This window comes from Panthera pardus, unplaced genomic scaffold, assembly GCF_024362965.1.
Source record: "Panthera pardus isolate Hobbes unplaced genomic scaffold, ASM2436296v1 HiC_scaffold_3, whole genome shotgun sequence".
Lineage (NCBI taxonomy): Eukaryota > Metazoa > Chordata > Mammalia > Carnivora > Felidae > Panthera > Panthera pardus.
Window position 1 is genome coordinate 53,551,672 of NW_026526876.1, and position 23,005 is coordinate 53,574,676.

The window sequence follows — 23,005 nt, forward strand, 5'->3', positions numbered from 1 at the left end:
AACATGGGGCTTGAACTTAACAACCCTGAGATCAAGAGTCTCATGCTTTACCAACTGAACCAGCCAGCTGCCCCTAGATTGTGCATTTCTTGCTGTAGGAGGCCATACTGTCTGTAGTAGGTTGAGTATTTTTATATAACTAAGATCCATTATAGCCAAAATTATAATATTTTGCAGAATTAGTTAAGTTAAAAAAAGGTTAAGGAGCAGCGCACCTGAGTGGCTCAATGGGTTAAGTGTCTGACTTTTTTTTTTTTAATGTTTATTTATTTGAGAGAGAGAGAGAGAGAGACAGACTGTGACCTGGGGTGGGGCAGGGGGAGAGACAGAGGGAGACACAGAATCCAAAGTAGGCTTTAGGCTCTGAGCTGTCAGTGCAGAGCCTGATACGGGGCTCAAACTTGTGAACCACAAGATCATGACTTGAGCCGAAGTTGGACACTTAACTGACTGAACCACCCAGGCGCCCCATTAAGTGCCTGACTCTTGATTTTGGCTCAGGTCATGATCCTAGGTCATGGGGTCAAGGCTTGCATTGGGCTCCTCACTGAGCTTGGAGCCTGCTTGAGATTCTGTGTCTCTCTCTCTTTTTCTCTTTCTCTTTCTCTTTCTCTTTCTCTTTCTCTTTCTCTTTCTCTTTCTCTTCCTCTGTTTCTTCTCTACTCAAACATGCTCTCTCACTCAAATTTTAAAAAAAAGGTTAAGGAGGTTTGGGGTTTCAGAGGAAGGTGGAAAATCACTTCTGACTGGAGAATGAAAAGACTTGTGGAAAGGTAGCATTTTAAGACTGATCTTGAAGGATTGGATTATCAGGGAGAAATTCAGAGGAGGTGTGAGAAGTTCTAGAGAACTAGATGACGGTTTTCTAAAACAGATGGGTATCTTAGGCCTATAATGGGACTTCCCCTCCTTTGTTTTAGTTTGGCTTTTTTAAAAGAAAATACCAGCATCTGAACTTGGACAGCACACGGAAGGCCTCGCTGAAATCAGAGAATCTGCTCACAGAAGAAAATTAGGACCAGCTTCCTCATCCATTGGGAGAGAACATCAGCCAGTCCTTCAAGTTCTAGAGACTTGGTGTCGTTACTTTTTTTTTTTTTTTTTAAGATGATCTAGAGCAGAATCTAACAAATTGTTAATGGAACATTGTTTTTTAACCATACACTGTCCCCAGAGTGTCTGTGTATTGTGCAGAAAATAAACTTGGGAAACATTTGAAATTAAATAAAATTAAATTTTTCTTTAAAGAAGTGCCTTTAATACAGAAATCTACTTTGTGATATTTTTTTTCTCCAAGAGGAGGTATAGCAATTTCCAACCTTATTTGCCTAAGAATGCTTTTTTCTTGGCATTTCCATTGATGTCTCCCAACATAGTGTTCTACAAAGTACATCTTGGGGGACAGTGGTCAAGTGATCCTGGCATTTTCAAGATCCTAAGATGTGGCCTATTACTTCAAATCAAAACACAAAAAAAGCACGCCTGGAACAAATGTAAAAAGTAGAAAAACAGAGGTCACCAAAACAGGAACTAGGAGGTGAGGAGAAAAGCAACACTGTTCTGTAGTTTCATTTCTGTTGTATGTATGAATACATCTATTTCATGCACTGTGCTAATCCTTACCCAGCTTCCTGATCAGTGGATTGCTCAGGGAGACTTCTGTTCCTTGGTAAATACTGTCACCAGGAGAGAGCATTCTTCCACAGGAGGAGATGGAACCTGGCCTGGGAGTTGGGGGCACAGAGATGAGGGCCTAGTTACAGGCCGGCTTCGCTCTTAGTATCTTATTTTATTTTTATATCCCTTGCTGTCAAAACTTGGCCCCATCTCCCCACTTTTAACCCTGCAATGGAACAGTCTTTGTTTTCATGGATCATAAAAGTCATTGCAATAAATTAAACGGTGTATCAGTATATAATGTAGAAAGATATCCTTGTCTTCTTGATCTAATTCAGATGCTTTCGTTATTTTTTTAATTTTTAATTTTTTCTGAAATGTGTGTATGTATAAAGTGCAAATTAGGGACTGAGTTTTGCTTTTTGTTTTGTTTTTCTCCCAGAAGCATAACTAACTTTCACAGCACCATTAACTGAAATAACCACCTCCTTTTGGCTTATTCACGCTCTCCCGTTTCGCAGGGGCTAAAAGGCTTCAAACATCTCCCAGACTCCTTTGAGGTGGGTTTCTAATTTCGATTTTGCCAGTGAGAGGCACTTGAATGAGATGGAAGGTGGAAAGATAGGAGGTCTTTCTTTTGGTTGCAGCAGCAGTGGTGGAGGCAGGTGAGTACAGACCCCTGAGCGGCAGTGCGACAGCGCGGCCCCTCCCTGCAACTCCCGACCTCTGGGTGATACCAACTCTCCCGTTTTTATCTCCCAGCCCTCCCAACAGATTTGAAACATAACTCTTATTAGTAAATCCCTTTCTGCTTGAAATATCTAGAGTGGTTTCTGTTTTCCTGTTGACCTTGAGTCCAACTATTTTATTTCCAGTGAATAACAGCTGTCTCTATGTCATTAATGAAATGTCCATTAATAAATTAAAATTCTGGGGCGCCTGGGTGGCTCAGTTGGTTGGGCGTCCGACTTCAGCTCAGGTCACAATCTTGTGGTCCGTGGGTTCGAGCCCCGCGTCGGGCTCTGGGCTGATGGCTCAGAGCCTGGAGCCTGCTTCCGATTCTGTGTCTCCCTCTCTCTCTGCCACTCCCCTGTTCATGCTCTGTCTCTCTCTGTCTCAAAAATAAATAAAACGTTAAAAAAAAAATTTTTTTAATAAATTAAAATTCTGCTGTTACTACTCGTGAAATTCCTATGAATACATATAAATTCTGGAAATTTAATTTTGTTTCACTGATGTGTTTGTTACTGTACCAGTACCACAATTGAAGGAACACTTTTTAGCATTATGCAAACGATAAATTCTAAACAGCACAAAGGTATCTAAAAAATAAAAAGTTAGTCTCCCTCTCCTCTCCACCTCCAATCTCTTTCCAAAAGCAACCACTGTTAATACATTTTTAGATATTCTTTAAAAATATTCCTCTGCATATACCAGCATATGCATATCCATGTATGGATATAGGAATTAGATTGTATAGATTGTTCTCCCTCCTACTTTTTCATCTAATGGATTTTAGGCACCTTTCGGTAGCAACCTCTGCAGATCTACCCCATCCTTTTTAACAGTTCCGTGATACACTGCATTGTATTTACCTAACAAATCCCTACAAGTGGATATTTAGGTTGTTTCTATTTCTTTCCTTCTTTTTATTACAAAGAAAAGGTGTGATGAACATCTCTAAACACGTATCCTCCCTGGTGTGCTTTTCAAGTATGTCGATGGGTAAGTTCCCAGCACAATCACTGGCTCCGAGATGACGTGCATTTAAAATTTTGATAGACGAAATAAGTCATGGGAACGAAAGGTACAGAACGGGGATTGTAACCAGTGGCATTGTGACAACACTGTATGGTGACACAGGTAGCTACACTTGTGGTGAGCACAGCAGAACATGTAGAGTTGTTGAATCACCGTTGTACGCCTGAAACGAATATGACATTGTCAGCTACACTTCAATTCAGTTGTTTTTGATAGATGATCACAACCTCCAAAAGGTTTCTACCAGTTGACACCCCCACTCAGAGAATATCAAAGTGCCACCGTGTCCATTGCCACCAGCTGGACATCATCACATTTTCACTATTTTGCCAACCTGATCATTGTGGAAAATGGGATTCTGTTTTTGATACCAGTTTTCATTATAACTTTGCAGTAAACTGTGATACCTGATAGGACATTTTCATTCTTAAGAAAAACTACTGCTTCTATTCTTTCAGATAATTCTTAATATCAGTGTTTCAGATTCCTAAAAGAAAACCTTTGAGGTTTTAATTTAAATGTACAGATTAGGTTGGGGCACCTGGGTGGCTCAGTCGGTTAAGCGTCTGACTTCAGTTCAGGTCACGATCTCGCGGTCCGTGGGTCGAGCCCCACGTCGGGCTCTGGGCTGATGGCTCGGAGCCTGGAGCCTGCTTCCGATTCTGTGTCTCCCTCTCTCTCTGCCCCTACCCCGTTAATGCTCTGTCTCTCTCTGTCTCAAAAATAAATAAACGTTAAAAAAAATTTTTTTAAATAAATAAATGTACAGATTACGTTGAGGAGAACTGCTTTCTTTACAGCATTATTTTCTTACTCAGAAATAAGATATTTCTCCACTCGCTGAGATTTTTGAAAACACCCTGCAGCAAGGTTTTATAATTTCTTTCAGAGATCTTAATTTATGAAGACTTTTATTTTCAGCTGTATTGTTGTTTTTTTTTTTTTTAAGTTTATTTTTGAGAGAGAGAGCGCATGTGCATACATGCCAGCAGTGGAGGGGCAGAGAGAGAGAGAGAGAGAGAGAGAGAGAGAGAAAATCCCAAGCAGGCTCTGCACTGTCAGCACAGAGCCCGATGTAGGACTTGAATTCCCAACTGTGAGATTAGGACATGAGCCAAGAGTCAGATGCTTAACCGACTGAGCCACCCAGGCTCCCCTATATTATATTTTTTATTGCTACTGTGAAAAATGTCTTTTTCCCCTGGCTGATTATAGAGCTTGTATTTAGAAAATTTGTTCTTTTGAATATTTTATCTGGCCATCTTACTGAACTCTGTTTTTTAAATAGCTTTTTAGTTGATTCTCTTGGATTTTCAAAGGAGAAAATCCTGTCTGGAAATAATGGTGATTTGGGGGACGCCTGGGTGACTCAGTCGGTTAAGTGTCCAACTTTGGCTCAGGTCATGATCTCGCAGTTTACGAGTTTGAGCCCCACATCAGGCTCCGTGCTGACATCTCGGAGCCTAGAGCCTGCTTCAGATACTCTGTCCCCCTCTCTCTGTGCCCCTCCTCCACTCATGCATGTGCTCTCTCTCTCTCTCAAAAATAAATAAATGTTAAAAAAAAGAAATAATGGTGATGTGGAGTCTTTCTTGTATTTGTACTCTTTTTCACCCTTATTTCTTTGACTAGAACTTGTAGAGCTCTGGGAAGTTAACTTTGCCTGATGTTAAGGGGATTGCTGTGTGTACCCTCCACTGTCTGCCTCACAGCCTGCCCATGGTCTCACTCCCTGCCACTCTGCCTTTGGCAATTTCTGGGGCTTGATTGGAGAACCCATCCACTTCTCATGGAGCCTCTTATGTTACCTGTGTTAAATCACTGGCTCTTTAGCGTGATCAGCTTTTCTGCTGATCTGATTCCATCTGCATCACTTCTTCCAAGAATTCCTTCATATTTTTGGTTCCTTTATTGTATCATTCTCAATTTCCAGTGCTACCATGGACTTCTTCCCTCTTTACACTTCTTGAGTTACTTCAGAGGATTTGTCTTTGAAGGCAAAGAAAGAGGTAAGTTTGCTTAGATATTTTCCTATTGTTGGATCCAGGAGTTATGTCCAAGTTTGCAGTGTTTTAGGTGAGTTGCACCCCTTGGATTTATATTTTTTTAAACAATTATTATTATGGGGCTCAGTCGGTTAAGCGTCCGACTTCGGCTCAGGTCATGATCTCACGGTCCGTGAGTTCGAGCCCCGCATCAGGCTCTGTGCCGACCGCTCAGAGCCTGGAGCCTGTTTCAGATTCTGTGTCTCCCTCTCTCTCTGGCCCTCCCCCGTTCATGCTCTGTCTCTCTCTGTCTCAAAAATAAATAAACATTAAGAAAAAATTAAAAAAAATTATTATTACAAATAAGATCCTACTCCCATTATAACAGTCAAGCCTTATATTGACCACCTATGAGCTATTGACTGAGCTGTGCTGATCTGATTGGAGTTAAACCAATGCACTTGTAGTCAAGAGACTGTGTAAGGGACCAGTCTGAGAAGGGAAAGGACTATTATAAACAGAGACATGATTAGATTTTACAAATTCATCTGCTATAGCTTGGGCCAAGGCCTTTATTCTAAAAGATGCTTTTCTAGTGCCAGGCATTTTCCATTTCCTGTTCATTGTCCTCTCCCTGAGAACAGGAAGTGCCAAAGCTTGTATAGATACAAGGACAATGGGTTATGGCTGCTGTCTTGACCAGATAAGGACCAAGATGAAGTCAGCTTGACACTAGCATGGGGAAAATGCCCTTTGTGATTTCTCTGTTTTCATTTCCCCCGTTTAACACCTAGTGAGCACAGATTCAAATAACCTTTTTCTCTTCTGAAAACATCTGAACTTTGGTTGTTGAAGAAGGCATGACATCAAGCAGATGTGAAAACCTTAATCTGGCAAGCTTGTTAGGCCTAATTAAATTTTGAGAAAGGATGCTTCGTATGGCAAAGCTCAGCAGTCTTACATTATCCGTATATAGTGAAAGGTCTGTGCACATCTTCTGTACCCTTACAAGAAGGGAAATTAGGTATTTTAGGGATATAGGTATTTTGGGGTCTCCTAGCTATAATTAGTAATGGTAAGCCTTGTAATAGTGCCAGAATTTTACCATTACTTTTTTTTTAAAAAAAGATTTTATTTTTAAGAAATCTCTACACCCCACGTGGGGCCTGAACTCACAACCACAAGATCAGTAGTTGCATGCTCCACCCACCGACTGAGCCAGCCAGCCACCCCTACCATTATTTTAAGAACAGATTTAGTGGGGCGTCTGGGTGGCTCAGTTGGTTAAGCCTCCTACTTCGGCTCAGGTCATAATCTTGCTGTCTGTGAATTCGAGCCCAACAGCGGGCTCTGTGCTGACAGCTCAGAGCCTGGAGCCTGCTTCGGATTGTGTCTCCCTTTCTCTCTGTGCCCCTCCCCTGCTCATGCTCTGTCTCTCTCTGTCTCTCAAAAATAAATAAACCTTAAAAAAAATTAAAAAAAACAAAACAGATTTAGTAAATGGAATCAAGGGAAACATTTAATCACTTTAGGAAGAGTAGTTCTAGTATCAGAGGTCAGGAAGTAGCTGGACGCACCTAAATAGACAATTTCCAACTTCAGTTAACTTGACTTTGATTAGTGGAAGTATATTTTGGAAAGTACATAACTAATAACACTCTCACAGTAAGATCACAGTGAAAAGTGAAAAACTGCCTTTGTCACACCCTGCCCCACCCTGTGGCCCTCCTTAGAAGCTGAGGTGAACTGGTGTGGTGTACATCCTTCCAGGCTTTATCCTGTGCACTTGTAAATATTCACATAAATACGTATATAGTACATAGGTTTGGGGTTTTGTTTTGTTTTCCTTCTTTTTTTTTTTAAATAGCATTATATAATTTTTTTAATGTTTATTTTTGGGAGAGACAGAGCACAAGGGGGCAGGGACAGAGAGGGAGACACAGAATCCAATGCAGGCTCCAGGCTCTGAGCACAGAGCCTGATGTGGGGCTCGAACCATGAACTGTGAGATCGTGACCTGAGGCAAAGTTGGATGCCTAACTGACTGAGCCACCCAGGCGCCCCTGTTTTCTTTTACATAAATAGAACCATATATTTTGCCATTTGTGAGAATTTGTGACCATTTTCAAGGAACCAGTGTCAGAGAAAAAAATGCTGCTGACAAATGTAGGTGGAGGGGATGGGTAGAAGTGACACCTTGGTCTAGTGTGTCTTTGGGGAATTAATAACTGTGCAGAGCTCTTTACAGTTTATAAAGAGACCCTTTCAACATTTCCAAAAGTGGAATTAAAGACATTTTTGTAATTGCTATAGGATGCCAAATAGCTTTCCAGAAGGACTGAGCCATGTTACATGGTATCAGCAGCATGAACATGTCCTGGGATCTCTGTTTTTACTTGACTTATTTGCTTAATGGATATATAATCATAGCTTTAGTTTACCTCACTTTGTCGGCAAGACCACGTACTTTCCCATGAAATAAGAAGACGTTTTTTGGGGGGGACGCCCGGGGCTAAATCGGTTAAGCATCTGACTTCGGCTCAGGTCATGATCTCGCGGTTCCTGGGCTTGAGCCCTGCATCAGGCTCTCTGCTGTCAGTGTAGAGCCCACTTCGGCTCCTCTGTCCACCCACTCTCTGCCCCTGCCTCTCTCTCTCTCTCAAAAATAAGTAAACAACAACAACCACAAAAAAGATGACTTTTTTGTGCCCTCTGTGCTTTACTTTCTTGTCCAGTTCAAATGTGGCCCTGGTTCCTTCTCATTAGCTCTTCTGGACTGCACCGTCTTCTGGGATAGAAGTAAGAGGTGTATTTCTCCCTCTGAACTTTGGAGCCTCTGGGTGAGTAAGGATGCTTTGATTCAGATAGAATTGGAGCAGCGTGACCTCCAGAAATGGGAGAACTGAGTTGTGCAGATTTACCGGTGGGCATCAGGAAGCACTAGTCCTTCCTGGTGGTCTGTCTGAAAGAAGAACTCTTCCCAAGTACCACAAAGGAGCCAGGACCATGGTTCCAATGTCCAGGGGAGCCAGTTGGAGGCTCTGTTCCTCCCCCCTCCCTCCTCCCTGAAAGAAGTTCTGGGACCCCATAGCCAGTTGCAGTCCTGAGGGCAGAGTTGGGGGGCGAGTGGCTGGTGATTGAAGGCGTGTCTCTGGGAATGTCTTCTCTTCTGTCTAGGGCCTGGGAAAGGGGCCCGGACTTGCCCTGCCTGGTGTGCCGGCAGATGTTCTCGTGATCTTGGCTTTGGTTTCTGGGATTTGACTACTGTCCTACTTTGGGGTAATCTTTTCTCTCTTCAGAGCTGTGAGTGAGGTGTAAGATTAAGGTTGGAAGGCTGAGGTGGGAGAAAACACCACTGACCCACTTTGATTCTGCAAAACTTTGAGATTTCCTAGTCTAGGAAAAGGTTACCAGCCTAACTCCTGGAATTCGACACTGGGGCTTGGGGTGCTTTGTCCAATGATGAAGAACTCACCTAGTGAGTGAGTGAAGACTGGCTAGCCAGTAAAGGACACTAGTACCACTAGGTCAGGGGTTTCTAACTTTTTTCCTAGGCCATAAACCCCTCTGGTGGTCTGGTGAAACCTAGGCACCCCTTTTCAGATTTCTCCCAACATTGTATTATGAAAAGTTGAATTCTGCGTTGCGAACAGCTGTCTTCCCACCATCTAGTTTCTTCCATTAACATTTTATACTATGCTTGCTTTATCACATATTTTCCCATCTGTCCATCCATCAGCTTGTTTTCAAGTACATAAAAATAAAAGTTTACAGGGACACCTGGGTGGCTCAGGTGGTTAAGAGTCCATCCGACTTAGCCTATAGGGTCATGATCTTGTAGTTCATGGTTTGAGTCCCATGTCGGGCTCTGTGCTGACAGCTCAGAGCCTGGAAACTGCTTCCGATTCTGTGTCTCCCTCTTTCTTTGCCCCTCACCGGCGCATGCTCTGTCTTTCTCTCTTTTTTAAAAAAATTAAAAAAAAAGTTTACAAAGAACCAATTATATTGAAATACAATAATCAGAATATTGAAAAATTCTTATGGAGACTCATGTGCTTCTTTTTTAAAGCAACAGGTCTAATAACTACCCTTCTTTTATTTATTTTTTAATGTTTATTTTCGAGAGAGAGAAAGAGACAGAGTGCAAGCAGGGGAGGAGCAGAGAGAGAGAGAGAGGGACACACAGAATCCGAAGCAGGATCTAGGCTCTGAGCTGTCAGCACAGAGCACGACACGGGGCTCAAACTCCCAAACCGTGAGATCATGACCTGAGCTGATGTCAGACATTTAACTGACTGGGCCACCCAGGCGCCCCTTAACTACCCATCTTTTAAAGTAGTGGTGAGCTTAAAATGTATTTTGAGATATCTGCAATAACTGTAATGTGGGAAAATATCTGTAATTTCTATTGGTGTGAAGATACAGATACTGCTAACATGGCCATGTTTTGTTGCCTACATTCATAATTAAAGGAAATGTTACATTTCAGTCAAAGAGTGGTAAAAAAAAAAATGTAACATATAGAGACCTCCTACTTCATATGTTCTGGTGCATTTAATAAACGCAGTGTCCTAGGGGCACCCAGGTGGCTCAGTTGGTAAGTGTCTGACTTTTGATTTTGGCTCAGGTCATGATCTCACAGGTTGTAAGTTCAAGCCCTGCATCAGGTTTTGTGCTGACAACATGAAGCCTGCTTGGGATTCTCTCTCTCCCCACCTCTCTCTCTCTCTCTCCCCCTCTCTCTCTCCCTCCCCCTCCCCTGCTTGGGCTGTCTCTCCAAATAAATAAATAAACTTAAAGAAAAAAAAAAAGCAGTGTCCTACCCTGGGCTTTGTACTTTTGCAGCTAATCTTAATGATCATTCCAGAGAGTTTTAGCTCTGTTTTCTGAAGGAAGAAACAACCCCACAGGTCTAGTTATAGCAGAGCTGTTGGAACAACAGCAGATTTTTGGATCTCCAAATCGAATGGTTTTTTTCCACAAAAGCTTCCCGTCGGCTTGGCAAGACGGAGCTGACAGCCCTGGGCAGAGTGGCGGTTTTCAGACTTTGCTGGCACAACAGTTGCAGGTGGCTCAGTTCTTCAGGTTCCTTGGCCTTGCCCACTAAGGGCTGTGATGCTCTGGCCCAGCTTGGGCCTGAAAAAATCTGCTTTTTTGGCAAGCCCTCCAGATGATTTTCATGCAAGGGTCACCCCCTGGGAGATGCTAATTATGAGATCAAATGTGTTCATCTGATTACACTTCTGTCAATGGATAGGCCTTAGCACAGACTTGGAGCCTTGGTGACCTAGAAGTTGCTTCAGAAGACAAATTTAACTTAATGCTCTGGCAGAATTATCTCTGAAATCTATGAATATGCACAGGCTTAGTCACTCTGTCCTCAGACGCTTCAAATATGCCAGCTAATGGCCAGAGGCATGGTGATCAGGAATCAGTCCATCCTCCCTCCCTCCGTTTCTTCCTTCCTTCCTTCCTTTCTGTCCCCCTCCCCATCTCTTATCATTCTACAAGCCTCCGTGACCACCTACTCGATGAAGGCCCCGTGGTACAAAGTAAGGTAAATCCCTTTCCTGCACTCATAGTCCTATATGACAGATATGTATCCAATGGTAACCGCCTAAATTGTACAGATCCTGTCCTTTGGGTATTTAGGGAAGAAGAGGGGGTCCTGGAAGCCTTCATGAAGGAGACAGACCCCTGTAAGGTGAGCCTTGAAGCCATGGAGGACTGAGGGGAGACCAGCCGTGGCAAAGGCACAGAGGTTGGAAAATGACAGATGTGGTAAAGCATGTGAGCCAATTCGGCTGAAGCCGAGTGTGCATGATGTGGCGTGTGAGCTGGAAAGGCAGGCGGGGACAGTAAGTACGATCAAGAATCACCTAAGGAATCACCTTGTGTACAGGAACTACGTGAAGCACAACTACTCATGGTGTATTTTTCATACGAGGATTTCCTGCACGTTCTCATTTCATTACTACCTCAGTTACGTGAACTGGAGAGTGGAGGGGAGTGGAAGGGATGGCTGTGAGGAATTTCGTGAAGGTTACGTGAGAAAGCAGTGCAGGGAGCAGGAGGAAGGAAAAGATGAGATTGCCCTAAGGCACACCTTGTGAGAGATGTCGCTACTCTGAGGGTTTGGTTGACTTGAGTGAATCTTTAGCCTTTTTAGTGCTCGGCAGACCATCACTTGACTCTGCCCTTTTTAAGTACTTGATATCTCCGTAGAGTTTTTCCCCAGGTTGCATTTTGAGAACTAAGTAATGAATAATAACCCATCAATTAAGATGGGTCACACAAGCCACTGATGGACTCAGAAATGCTTCCCACAGAGAGGAGCCACCTTTTCCTGTTGACTGTACTGAAATGGCATTAATAATGCATCTGCTATTTCTTAAATGGACAAGTAATGTCTATTAATGGAATGTGTTTATCATAGAAGGACTGTCGGAGGAAAAGAAAAGCTAAAGGACAGATTACTTTGCAAGGTCTTTTATTGTGAAACCCTTCCCACACCCACTCTTATTGTGAGACCTTTCCCACTCTTGTCCCTTCTGGGCCATCCAGGATACTCAGGACTCAGAAGGAAACCCAGGTCTGCCGATGGCCCTCTAAGGCCTTATGTTGTGGTGACCTCCTCTTGTGCCCCAGCACAGACTCAAATCTACCTCTAGGCCTTGCGTGAACCCTCCTCTCTTAGGGGTGGGAAATAGAAACACATTCGCTGTGTGTAAGTAATATCTGCACCTCTGCTGCAAGAACCATATTATTATATGGAATTTGTGGTTTTTAAATTTCTTTTTGTCTTCCTTTAATGTTTTGGAGAACAGTTTTTGTTGGCCTCCTTGGGCTAAAGGGAAAGCTTTAGTACCTAGGGGAATTTCCACCCTTGCTAGGGCTATAGGGAAAAGTATGTCTTCTGAGGCCACAGGGTGACCAAGTGCTACCTCCAAGCCTCTGATGGAAACGCAGTGATGCTATTGGCTACTCCTGTGGAGCCACCCACCTGCAGGCAGAGTGGTTTCCCTCTTAGAAGCTCCTCATCTCCTAGAGATTGGGAGTTTTTCTTGATTAAAGGGGTGATTTCTGGGGCACCTGGGTTGGCTCAATCGGCTAAGCGTCTGACTTCGGCTCAGGGCATGCTCTCACAGTTCGTGAGTTCGATCCTCACGTCAGGCTCTGCACTGTGAGTTTGAGCCCTACGTTGGGCTCTGTGCTGACAAGCACGGAGCCTGCTTCAGATTCTGTGGCCCCCTCTCTCCTTGCCCCTCCCCTGCTCATGCTCTGTCTCATTCTCTCTCTCTCAAAGATACTAAACATTTAAAAAAAAGATTATAAAGGGGTGATGTCCTTATAATTCTCCTGCCTCCAGGGCCCACTCTATTGCACCATACCCCCTCCCTTATGATCTACAAAATTCGTGGGAATAAGAAGAGAGAATGGTATAGAGAAAAGGTTGGAGTCAGAATCATGAGGGTCTGTTTCCCCTTAAATAAAGAGTCCAGCACATTTCTTTGGGGGAGACATGTGAGGGCTCTGTCTGTGTCAACTTCAACATTTGAGGCTCCATCATGTTTTTAACTAGAAATTATCCCAGGACCCGGAGGAGACCAAGATGGCCACAGCAGGGGGTCCAGACCACACAGAACAATAAGCTTAAAATGTTGGCAAGTCTTAGGAGCAAGTGAGATGATATAAAAAGAAAAAAAAAAAAGGCCCTTTAGAAATTCATTTTCCAAAAAAAAAAAAAAAAAAAAAGAAATTCATCTTATAATTCCCTATCACTTTACTGCTGGTGCCTTAACTCTTTCAGCTGGACAAAGTCTTGTGAACCAGATGAGAATGCTTCACTCACTGCCAACACTCATTATAATGAAGCATCATGTAGACGTCTCTGGGAGAGGGGAGGGAAGGGATGTGGTGGTGAGCCAGGGAGGGGTTTTCACTACTTTGAAGACAGGCCATTCACCCCTGACCCCTGACCCCGGAAGTGAAGTTTCAAGGCACGCGGTCAGTTCTTGGCATGCCAGAATGCGCTCCACCCCCCGCAGCAGTGGGAGCTCCTGCAGAAGGTGCCCATTCTCTTGACGGACCCCTCACTCCAATATGGCATCATGAGAGAATCCATTGCCCTCTGCGGAGCTCTATACTTCTGGGCCTTGGCAGTGGCTTCCCTCCACAGCAGCAGGGCAAACGTGTGAGCTACATATTAAAGGTCATCCAGAGGAAGCCACAGTTCCAGAGGGCTGAGCCCTGAGTGGATGGCTGGGAGACCTAGGACTAATTTTAGCTTTTTAGGTGACCTGGGACCTTGTTCCATCAAATGTGTAATGGGATTGACAGCTACCTCTCTGGCTGGGTTCACAGAATGAGTCAAGTGAATTGATGTGGAAACTGTAAAGCACTGTGCTCATGGTGACAAACGGAGATGACCGCTGGGGTTGGAGAGCCAGATCACCTGGATTCAAATTCTGGCTCAGATGCTTACTCGTAGACTCATCTAGCCTCTTAGGGAAAAATAAAGATAATGATTGTACCAACCACATAGGTGGTTAGGGTGGTGATGATTAAGTGAGCCCACACACATAGTGCATTTAGAAGAGTGCTCGGCAAGTAGTGAGTGCTAAGACATCTGGTAATGGTGACGATACTGGAGCAGGGTGCCTTGGGGCTTGTAAGACGAGATAGGGTTAGGTAGAAGCTGGAAAAACTATCAATCAAAAGCAGTAGGCAATTTTCTTTCAAGTGGAGAATTCATCTTGGATCTGGAAACATCCCTTAGAATTTGAATGATGGAGATGTAAAGTGCATAGGCCCCTTCTCCTGCCTTGGGTATATTGGGTGTTTGGCTGAACTGGTGGGAGTGGGGAGCTGGCCTCCCCCATACGGAGGCAGATTGAAGATACTTGGGTTTGCAGCTTTCTAGAAGCATTTTTCACAGTGTTGTGGCCATGAGCCCCAGGAAGAAATACATTCCACATCACGTGGACACACTCATACTAAAAACAAAAGTTTCACGAAAACTATACCTACTCTACACTGGTATTTTCGCTCTCATTTTTGCTTTTGCTCTTGAACTCTTCAACTCTTGAAATGTCTCTCTCTCTCTCTTTTTGAATGTGCTTGGTTGTAACCCTGTAAATCGATACCATGACCCACTGATGGGTCTGGATCTAGCAGTCTTAAGGAGCTGCGCCATAAGGGAATCCACAGGAAGGGTCTGGCCCGGCCCCAAGAGTGGCCCTTTCCCCTTCAGTCTTCCCTCATGTGGTCCCTAAAGCTTTAGGATAGTTGTGTCAGAAACCGCAGCCTGGTCTTGGCTGAGTCATGGGGTGGTTCGAGAGCAGCTGCCCACACTGGTGGGCGAATAAGTGCAGAGACCCTTCTCTAGAAGGGTCTAGAGTGGCAGTTATATGAGCCACAGAGGGCAGGGAGCCTTGCATTTCAGCCTCTGCCGCAGCGCACAGTAGGTACTCGGTATAGCGAGAACAGGGGAGAGTGCACTGGACTGGGGCTAGTGCTAGGCTGTGCCCTATGACCTGGGGCCTCAGTGATCCAACCTGCAAAATGAAGGCCGTGGCCTCTAGGATCTCTCAGGAGAACACGCAGGCCATGCCACAAAGCCTGGAACTCCCTTTGTGGGGGGGAGAGACCCAGTGGGGCACATCCTATACGCGGCTTATGCAAGGGTGAGGGGGCTCTGTGGGGGGTGATGCTTTCCAGCCTCGAACTCTTCAGGCCAGATCTTGACGTCTTGAAAGCCCTCCTCGTGGGCTCAGGTTAATGGGAATCTTCACAGATGTGGTGTCACTCCATTGAGGCTGCCTCTCCCCTGACTATTGGGAGATCCATGTGAGAGGAGGGCTGAGGAAGAGGCCTGTAGGAGAGTGGAAGGGAGGTCTGGTGACAATTCCCAAGCCTCCCCCCCAGGATGACATCAGCTTCTAAAATCCTTAGTCATGACTGGGACAGGGTGGCAGCTCCAAATCTCCTCCCTATTTAAAAAAACCAGGCCTGATTTTGTTCACTCACTCAACATATATATATTGAACTAATATATGGCAGATACAGCAGTGAGCATAGTATACAAAGCTGTCAAAGGCAAGGTCCCCATCCTCCAGGAGCTTTCTGGTCTTAGTGGGGGACACAGTCAATAAGTAAGCAAGATCCTATCCAAGAATGACAAGTGCTTTCAGGGAATAAGAAGGGGTAATAGAACAGAAAGTGACTGGGGTGGGGAACCTAGGAAGGAGGGGCAGAGAGAGAGAGGGAGACATAGAATCCCAAGCAGGTCTCGTGCTTGGGTCAACACAGAGCCCTACGTGGGGCTCCATCTCACGAACGTCAAGATCATGACCTGAGCCCAAATCAAGAGTCAGATGCTTAACCCACTGAGCCACCAGGCGCCCCTGTAGTTTTTACTTTTAGAGGCACATTTGGTGAGCTTTCGGGAACCTTCCAACTCCTGCAGCCTGTGGTTCAGGGAAGGGAACTTCTCACAGGTATATGAAAGGCCAGGGTAGAGAGAGGAGCCAAACTGTTTCTGGTCAGGTGGCAGGATGTAGAAAGTGAGTGGGCGTACTGTGTTAGCTCAAGGCAGGGGGTGGAGGGGGGCGCACACATAGCTCCCCCAGGGGCCTGCCTCTCCGTGGCTGTCGTAACTTCTAAAACTGATCTCGGACATGCCCTCCTTCATCCCAGGGCTCACACCCTCTCATTTCATTTCACCTCTTGTGAAGAGGGGTGCAGGGTTAGCACCCTAGACTAGGCCCATCTCTTGCTTTGGGGAACCTTTCAAACAGTTGGTCTGAACACCCCCCTGGCATATTTTATGATCCTAGGTCTCGGTTGCCTGCATCTCCACACCCCCAGCCCATCCGTCTGTCCTAGATGTGGTGGGGAGTTCATGCTGTGGGCGCTGGCTGGGGCCTGCTTGCCAACTGACCCCCTGGGAACGTGGGGTTTTAAAAGAGAGGCAGCTGCGGCAGCAGGAACACCCACTTAAACACAGAGGACACGGGAGCCGTGGGTCGGGCCTGTCTTCAGTGTTTTCAGCCTGAGTGGTGAGAATCAAGGTTCCCCAGAGAGCAGGAAAAATCAAGAAACCTGGTGTGTTTGCCTCCAACTTTTTTTCAACCCCTCCTCACTTCCTGCGCTGTAGGTCCCTCCTCCCCTGGCCTCAGTTTCCCTATCTATTCCATCTATTCAACGCCCCCTGGGATTTCTTTGGGAGTAGAGAAAGGTGGGTTTGAAAAGCGGCCCTGCCTACTCTCCTCTCCTCGCCCCTGCAGCGCCGGATTTCCGATTTCCTGCGCCGCACGTGCGGTCCTGCGCCTCAGGAGTGCCCTCGCCGGCCGGTGGCCCGGCAGATGGTCGGGGTGTCGCCGTCAGCAGAGGAGGAAGAGGGCGAGGTGGCAGCAAGGTCGCGGCCCGGCGCCGCCCCCGTCCCCATTCCCACCCCCACCCCACCCCCACCCCCCGGGCCCCGGCCGCGGCTTCCGCAGCCTCGCCCGCAGCGGCCGGTGCCCCCGCGCGCTCCTCGCCCTGCACGCCCGGCCGGCGACCCCGCTGCTTGGAGTCGCGCCCTCGGGAGCCGCAGTGCCGAGCCTCCTAGGACCCGCGGGGAGCAGCGGCGAGAGGCGACTCCCATGCGGCACCCGAGCGGAGGCCCGGGCCGCAGGCGCAGGTGAGGCAGCGCCATGGGGCAGGCGGGCTGCAAGGGGCTCTCCCAGTCGCTGTTGGACTACAAGACCGAGAAATATGTCATCGCCAAGAACAAGAAGGTGGGCCTGCTCTACCGGCTGCTGCAGGTCTCCATCCTGACCTACCTGGTGGTGTGAGTTCTCCGGGGGCTGTCGGGGGGTGGGGGAGGCGCGGGGCCGCGGCTGCCCCCTCCAGGGACCTGGGACCTGGAACCTGGACGAGCGTTCCTCGGGCTCGGCCAGGGGCTCTTAGGTCTAAGGGTGGCAGGTAAGGAGAGAGCCCTCTTCCCCCACCGGCTCTGGAGGTGATGAGATGCGAGCAGGGAAATCTGCGTTCCTTCATTTATCAGCCTCTCCGTGGGCAGCTCCTTCCTCTGGGCCGGGGCCCTGGGGTCGGGGCCACTCGAAAGGGGCAAAGACGCAGGGGCCTGGCTCCAGCTGTCTCTCTGGGAGCCTCCCTGGTCTCTTTGGTGCAGGCCCAGGCACCGGGTGGGTTATTTATAATCACTGAGCTCAGTGGCAAGCTCCTGGCCGGGACAACTCAGCAGCCTGGTATGTCCCAGCACTCCCTTCTGGTCAACTCAGCACACCCCGGGCAGGCGGCCTCTCTGGTGTCCCGCTGGGGGTCCTGCCCTGAGGCCCTCTACCGGGCACCCAGCCGGACCTTCTGCCTCTACCTTTCCCCCCTCCCACCTGGCGGGAGCTGGCACCATGGGCAGAGGGGGCAGCTCCTTGGAGTTGCTGGGCCAGGCACTGTTCAGTACCCTCGCCCCCAAGGAGGGAGAGAACAGGTGGAGGGAGGAAATGATACCAGATGTCTGGGAGGCTGGTGTGCCTCTTTTGCTGCTTCAGTAAATGCTGTTGAGTCCCTACTATTTCCTGACTGGGGGAGGAACAGATGCTCCTCCTGGGAGCGCCACCCTGACCTCACTAGGAGGCCAAATGCCCCCACTGCCCCAACTGCCCGTGGAGCTTCATCCCAAGGCACCTGCATGCCTCCCACCTGAGGGCCTTTGGACACGCTGTTCCTCAGCCACGTGCGCCTTTACGCCTCTCCTTGGTTAGCGCCCGCTCATGCTTCAGACCCACGTTCTCGAATAACTGATGCATTCCATAGGGATCGTTTGCTTAATGCCTGACTCCCGTCCATTCTGGAGACACTATGAAGGCAGGCAGGGCCTGGCATCACCTAACTGCTAGGAAGTAGGTGTGAAATGAATGAATGAATGAGTGAATGAATGAGTGTTGTTCCCTGAGAATTTGCTCAATGTTTCTGTCCAGGCTGGGCCCAGTTTGTGCCTACTAATGTTGGCTCACTGTCCCAGCCCTCTCAGGGTTCCTTGGAGACAAGGAGAATCTAGGGCTTAGGGCATAGCAGGTCTGCCTCCAGAGATGAAGAGGGTGGGCACATTTTGGTTGGCACCTGCTATGCAAAGAACCCTTACTGGCATCATGGGAAGTGAAGGCCATCCCCCTTACTGGCATCATGGGAAGTGAAGGCCATCCCCCATTACTCCTGCATGACCTCAGGCAGGCAGCTTCCTGCCCTCTCCTGGCCTCCCAACTTTCCCAAGCGGTCAAGCTGTATAGTCTCTAACCTTAACTGTCATGTCATCAGTAAGTTGATGAATTGTATTTATTGAGCTCTTCCCTGGCCTGGCAGGCACTGTGCTAAGCAATTTACATGTGCCATCTCATTGAAAAAACAAAATTTTTTTTGATATTTTGAAATAATTTTAGATTTACAGAAAGGTTACAAGAGTAGCATAAACTTTTTGAAACGTCCTTCACCTAGATTGCTCAGATGTTAACATTTTACTACGTTTGTGTTGTCCTTTTCCCTTTTTCTCTCCACACATGTGATGTGTGTGTATATATGCAATTTTTTCTGTTTAAGAGGAAGTTGCAGACATTATGCCCCTTTACCACTAAATACTTTGGTGTGTATTTCTTAAAACCAAGGAATTCTCTTATTTAACCAAGTACAGCTACGGAAATTAGATAATTAACATTGAATCAATATTATTTTCTAACCTACAGACCTTTTGTAAATGGTTCCAATAATTACCTTTATTTATATTTTATTAAAAAAAAGTTTTTATTAAGTTTATTTTTGACAGAGAGAGAGAGAGAGAGAGAGAGAGCGAGCATGAGTGGGGGAGCGGCAGAGAGAGGGAGACACAGAATCCCAGGCAGGCTCCAGGCTCCGAGCTGTCAGCACAGACCCGACGCAGGGCTCGAACTCACAGACCGCGAGATCATGACCTGAGCTGAAGTTGGACGCTCAACCGACTGAGCCACCCAGGCACCCCTAATAATTACCTTTAATAACAAAAAAAAAAAAAAAAAAAAAATCAAATCCTGCCTTGCATTCATTTGTCTTATCTCCTTAGTCTCCTTTAATCTGTAATTGTACCTGAGACTGTCTTTGTATTTCATGACACTGATGTTTTTTGAAGAGTGCAGGATTTTTACTTTATTACAGTTTTTAAATTGAAGTAAAATTCACATAGTATGTAACGCACTGTTTCAAGCATTTAAAATTATCCGATTCAGTGGCTTTTAGAATACTCACCATGTTTACAACTGTCACCGCTATCTTGTTTCAGAACCTTTCCATCACCCCAGGAGGAAACCCGTAACTAACTGCTAGCAGTGGGTTGGCATTCTCCCTTACTTCACTTAACAGAATGTTTCCAAGGTTTACCTATGCTGTCGCGTATATCAGTCATTCATTCCTTTTATGGCTGAACACGATCCCACTGTATGGATAAACCGCATTTTGTTTATCTGTTCTGTGTGGACAGACATTTGGGTTGTTTCTCCCTTTTGGCTGTCACAGACAACATTGCCGAGACCATTCGTGTGCAAGTTTTTGTGTGCACGTGGGTTTCCAGTTCTCTGGGGTGTATATTTTGGAGTGAAGTTGCGAGGACAGATCATTACCTTTTGAGGAATGGTCAGACTTTGCCACAGCAGCTGTACCGTGGCAGGTACCCGTTTCTCTGCAGCCTCACCAACACTCGTTATTTTCCTTTTTTTTTTAACTGGGTTATTTGTGTTTTTTATTGCTGAGTTGTAAGAGTTCTTTATATGTTCTGGGTACCAGACCCTGACCAGCTATCTGATTCGCAAATATTTCTCCCCTTCTGTGGGTTATCTTTTCATTTGCTCGACAGTGTCCTTTGATGCACAAAAGTTTTTAATGTTGGTGAAGTTCCACTCATCTATTTTTTCTTTCATTGCATGTGTTTTGGGTGTCAAAGAGTATAGGATTTTGTACTCTTGTTTTGTAGAATGCCCCAGGTTGGATTTGTCTGAGGTGTCCTCATGATTAGTTTCAGGTTGTGCCCCATTTCCTTTAACTGTCTTCACACCCCTGGAGGGAGGCACTGTTGTCCCTGTGCTGACCCCCGGAGTTCATCAGCCCTCCCGAGGTCACATCACCAGCGCAGGGGTGAGCGGGCTGGCACAGCCTGGGCCAGCTTCAAGGCCTTAGCCCCTGAGGGCAGCCATCTTCCTGCTCTCGGGGTTGCTTGTCGCCTCTGCTGCTTGCAGGACCGGGTCTCAGGCAGCAGTGCCGTCGTGGCCCCTGCTCAGGAGCTGGGGAAAGGTGAATACCCCGGGGAAAATTCCCAGAGGGTAGCAGTGACGCTGATGCCCACCTGCCGGGCCCTCTTCCCACAGGTGGGTGTTCCTGGTGAAGAAGGGTTACCAAGACACCGACACCTCCCTGCAGAGCAGTATCATCACGAAAGTCAAGGGCGTGACCTTCACCAACACCTCTGAGCTCGGAGAGCGACTTTGGGATGTTGCGGACTACGTCATCCCACCCCAGGTCTGAGCCCCACCCAGCACTGGGACCTCAGCTAGTAGGGCTTGGCTCGGGGTGGGTCACATAGGAAGCTGCTGAGGTACCCAGGGACTTCATCGATTTTCTCCCTTGGCCCGGGACAGCTGCCAGGGTTTGCAGATGGAGACCCTGCACAGATCCTTCCCCCAACACCAACCCCTTGTCCTCCTTGACTGCACCTATGGGACCGCTCCCTTCCCAACAAACCCTGAGCCTATAGAGACCAAATGGGGCCCCAAGGAGTTCCAGATCAGTGTGAGTCAGGTGGCCTGGCACAGAGAACTGCTCCCATACATTAGCTGCTGCCCTTGGGAATGGCTCCCTGGCCTATTCACAACTGGCCCGGGCCAGGGCCTTGGCCACCCTGTCAGTACCTCTTCTCCCAGATCTGGGCTTAGATCCCAGGGGCTGAGGTCAGAATAGGGATCCGTGGATGGGGCCAGTTTGGGGTTGTGGGCCTGAAAGGGACCTATCGAAGGACATCTACTCAAGGACTTCAGAGTCAGTGGGCAAATGGGTGGGATCCACTGATTTTGTGGCCCCATTGTCCTCAACAACCCCTGCCAGGAATCCTGGGAAGGAGGGTCCCCGAGAGGGTAAGAGGATATCCCTCAACCCCTCTCTGGCTTCTCAGGGAGAGAACGTCTTCTTTGTCATCACCAACTTGATCGTGACCCCCAACCAGCAGCAGAAAACCTGTGCTGAGGTTTGATTTGGTGCAGAAAGCTGGGGGTGGGGGGGGTGAGCCTCCATCAGTGGTTGGGGTCTACCCTTCTCCTGAAGTAGGGGTTTCTGCCCCCTTCCAATGCCCGGAGGATATGTACACTGGAGCACAGACCTGCATCGCTTTGGGGGAGAGAAGCAGGTTTCCCAGGGTGTGTGTGGCCCCACTCAGGGGAGGAACCCCCGTCCCAACACCTGGGGTGGGGCCTTGGTTATGAACTGGAGCCCCTGCAGGGGAACGCCCAGCCAGGTGCCCCTTCTCTTCCGGCAGAGTGAAAGCATTCCGGATGCCTTGTGTTACAGAGACAGTGACTGCCCTCCTGGGGAGCCCGTTGTGGCTGGAAATGGTGAGGCCTGGAATGGCGGGTTTGGGAGCAAAGCGGGGAGATTGGAGCCAGGAGGCTTATAGCATTGTTCCTGTCCCAATCTCGCAGGAGTGCGGACTGGCCGCTGCCTTCGGGTGGGGAACATGCAAAGGGGCACCTGCGAGATCTTCGCCTGGTGCCCAGTGGAGACAAAGTCCAGGCCAGAGTGAGTGGCTATGGCCTGGGGACCCTGAAGAACTACCCGGGCAGTGAGCGGGTCTCAGCCTGATGGTGGAGACATGTGTACTCTGAGATCCTCTTTCTGAGGATGCCCCACAAAGGCCTGAGGATCACCCCAACATGAACAAATTGGTGGTCCTCGGCAAAGGCTCCAGGGGACCCAGGGAGCAGGCAGGCTTCAGCCGTGCCACAGGCCTGGGGGGATGTATAGAGGGAGCAGGGCCAGGGCCTCCTGGACAGACTGTCCTGGCTTGATTTGCAGGAAGCCACTCCTGGGCAAGGCTGAAGACTTCACCATTTACATAAAGAACTTCATCCGTTTCCCCAAATTCAACTTCTCCAAGTATGTGGGACTTGGTTCCTGGGGATCTAGGGCCTGCCTCCTTGTTCACTGTGCGTGGGCCCGTGTGCATGGGCGTGTGCGACATCTGCATGTGAACGAACCACTGGGTGATGCTGGGGCACGCCTCCCCTCTGCTGTGGGAGGGGCGTTCTGTCCTTGAATGGAGGAGGGTGCTGAGGGGGAGTAGCCAGGACTTGAGTAGGGGCTGAAGTTGGGGACTCAGCCTGGACCAAGTAAAGGCCCTGGGACTCCTGCGTCAGTCAGGCTGTGTCTGGCCTGGGAACAGCCAGTCTCGGCTTCATTTCACTGTCTGTTCGTGGCCTCCATCCAGGACCAATGTGCTGGACACCAAAGACAAGGCTTTCCTGAAGTCCTGTCACTTTGGCCCCGAGAACCCCTACTGCCCCATCTTCCGACTGGGGTCTGTGGTCAGCTGGACAGGGAGCAACTTCCAGGAGATAGCCCTGCAGGTGGGTAGC

At 47.7% G+C, this 23,005-nt stretch overlaps 2 protein-coding genes across 12 annotated transcripts in view; both read left to right on the forward strand.

The window, feature by feature from the left end:
- ITGAE (integrin subunit alpha E) overlaps positions 1-1,250 on the forward strand; it is a 72,618-nt gene extending 71,368 nt beyond the window's left edge. For both annotated transcript variants that reach the window (XM_053892556.1, XM_053892557.1), the window contains one exon: positions 921-1,250. In XM_053892556.1, the coding sequence (XP_053748531.1) occupies positions 921-1,016 (96 nt within the window). In that variant the 3' untranslated portion in view covers positions 1,017-1,250. The remainder of the gene's footprint in view (positions 1-920) is intronic.
- Positions 1,251-4,368: 3,118 nt separating this feature from the next.
- The window catches only part of P2RX5 (purinergic receptor P2X 5), a 28,325-nt gene continuing 9,688 nt past the window's right edge, over positions 4,369-23,005 (forward strand). Inside the window, exons 1-8 of one of the 10 annotated variants that reach the window (XM_053892559.1) lie at positions 4,369-5,387; positions 16,652-17,196; positions 20,750-20,900; positions 21,550-21,621; positions 21,910-21,985; positions 22,073-22,169; positions 22,446-22,526; positions 22,858-22,996. In XM_053892559.1, the coding sequence (XP_053748534.1) occupies positions 17,060-17,196; positions 20,750-20,900; positions 21,550-21,621; positions 21,910-21,985; positions 22,073-22,169; positions 22,446-22,526; positions 22,858-22,996 (753 nt within the window). In that variant the 5' untranslated portion in view covers positions 4,369-5,387; positions 16,652-17,059. Of the gene's footprint in view, positions 5,388-16,198; positions 17,197-17,246; positions 17,615-18,179; positions 18,266-20,749; positions 20,901-21,549; positions 21,622-21,909; positions 21,986-22,072; positions 22,170-22,445; positions 22,527-22,857; positions 22,997-23,005 lie in introns of those variants that run through there. The other 9 variants (XM_053892558.1, XM_053892564.1, XM_053892566.1 and 6 more) reach the window with 9 other exon arrangements.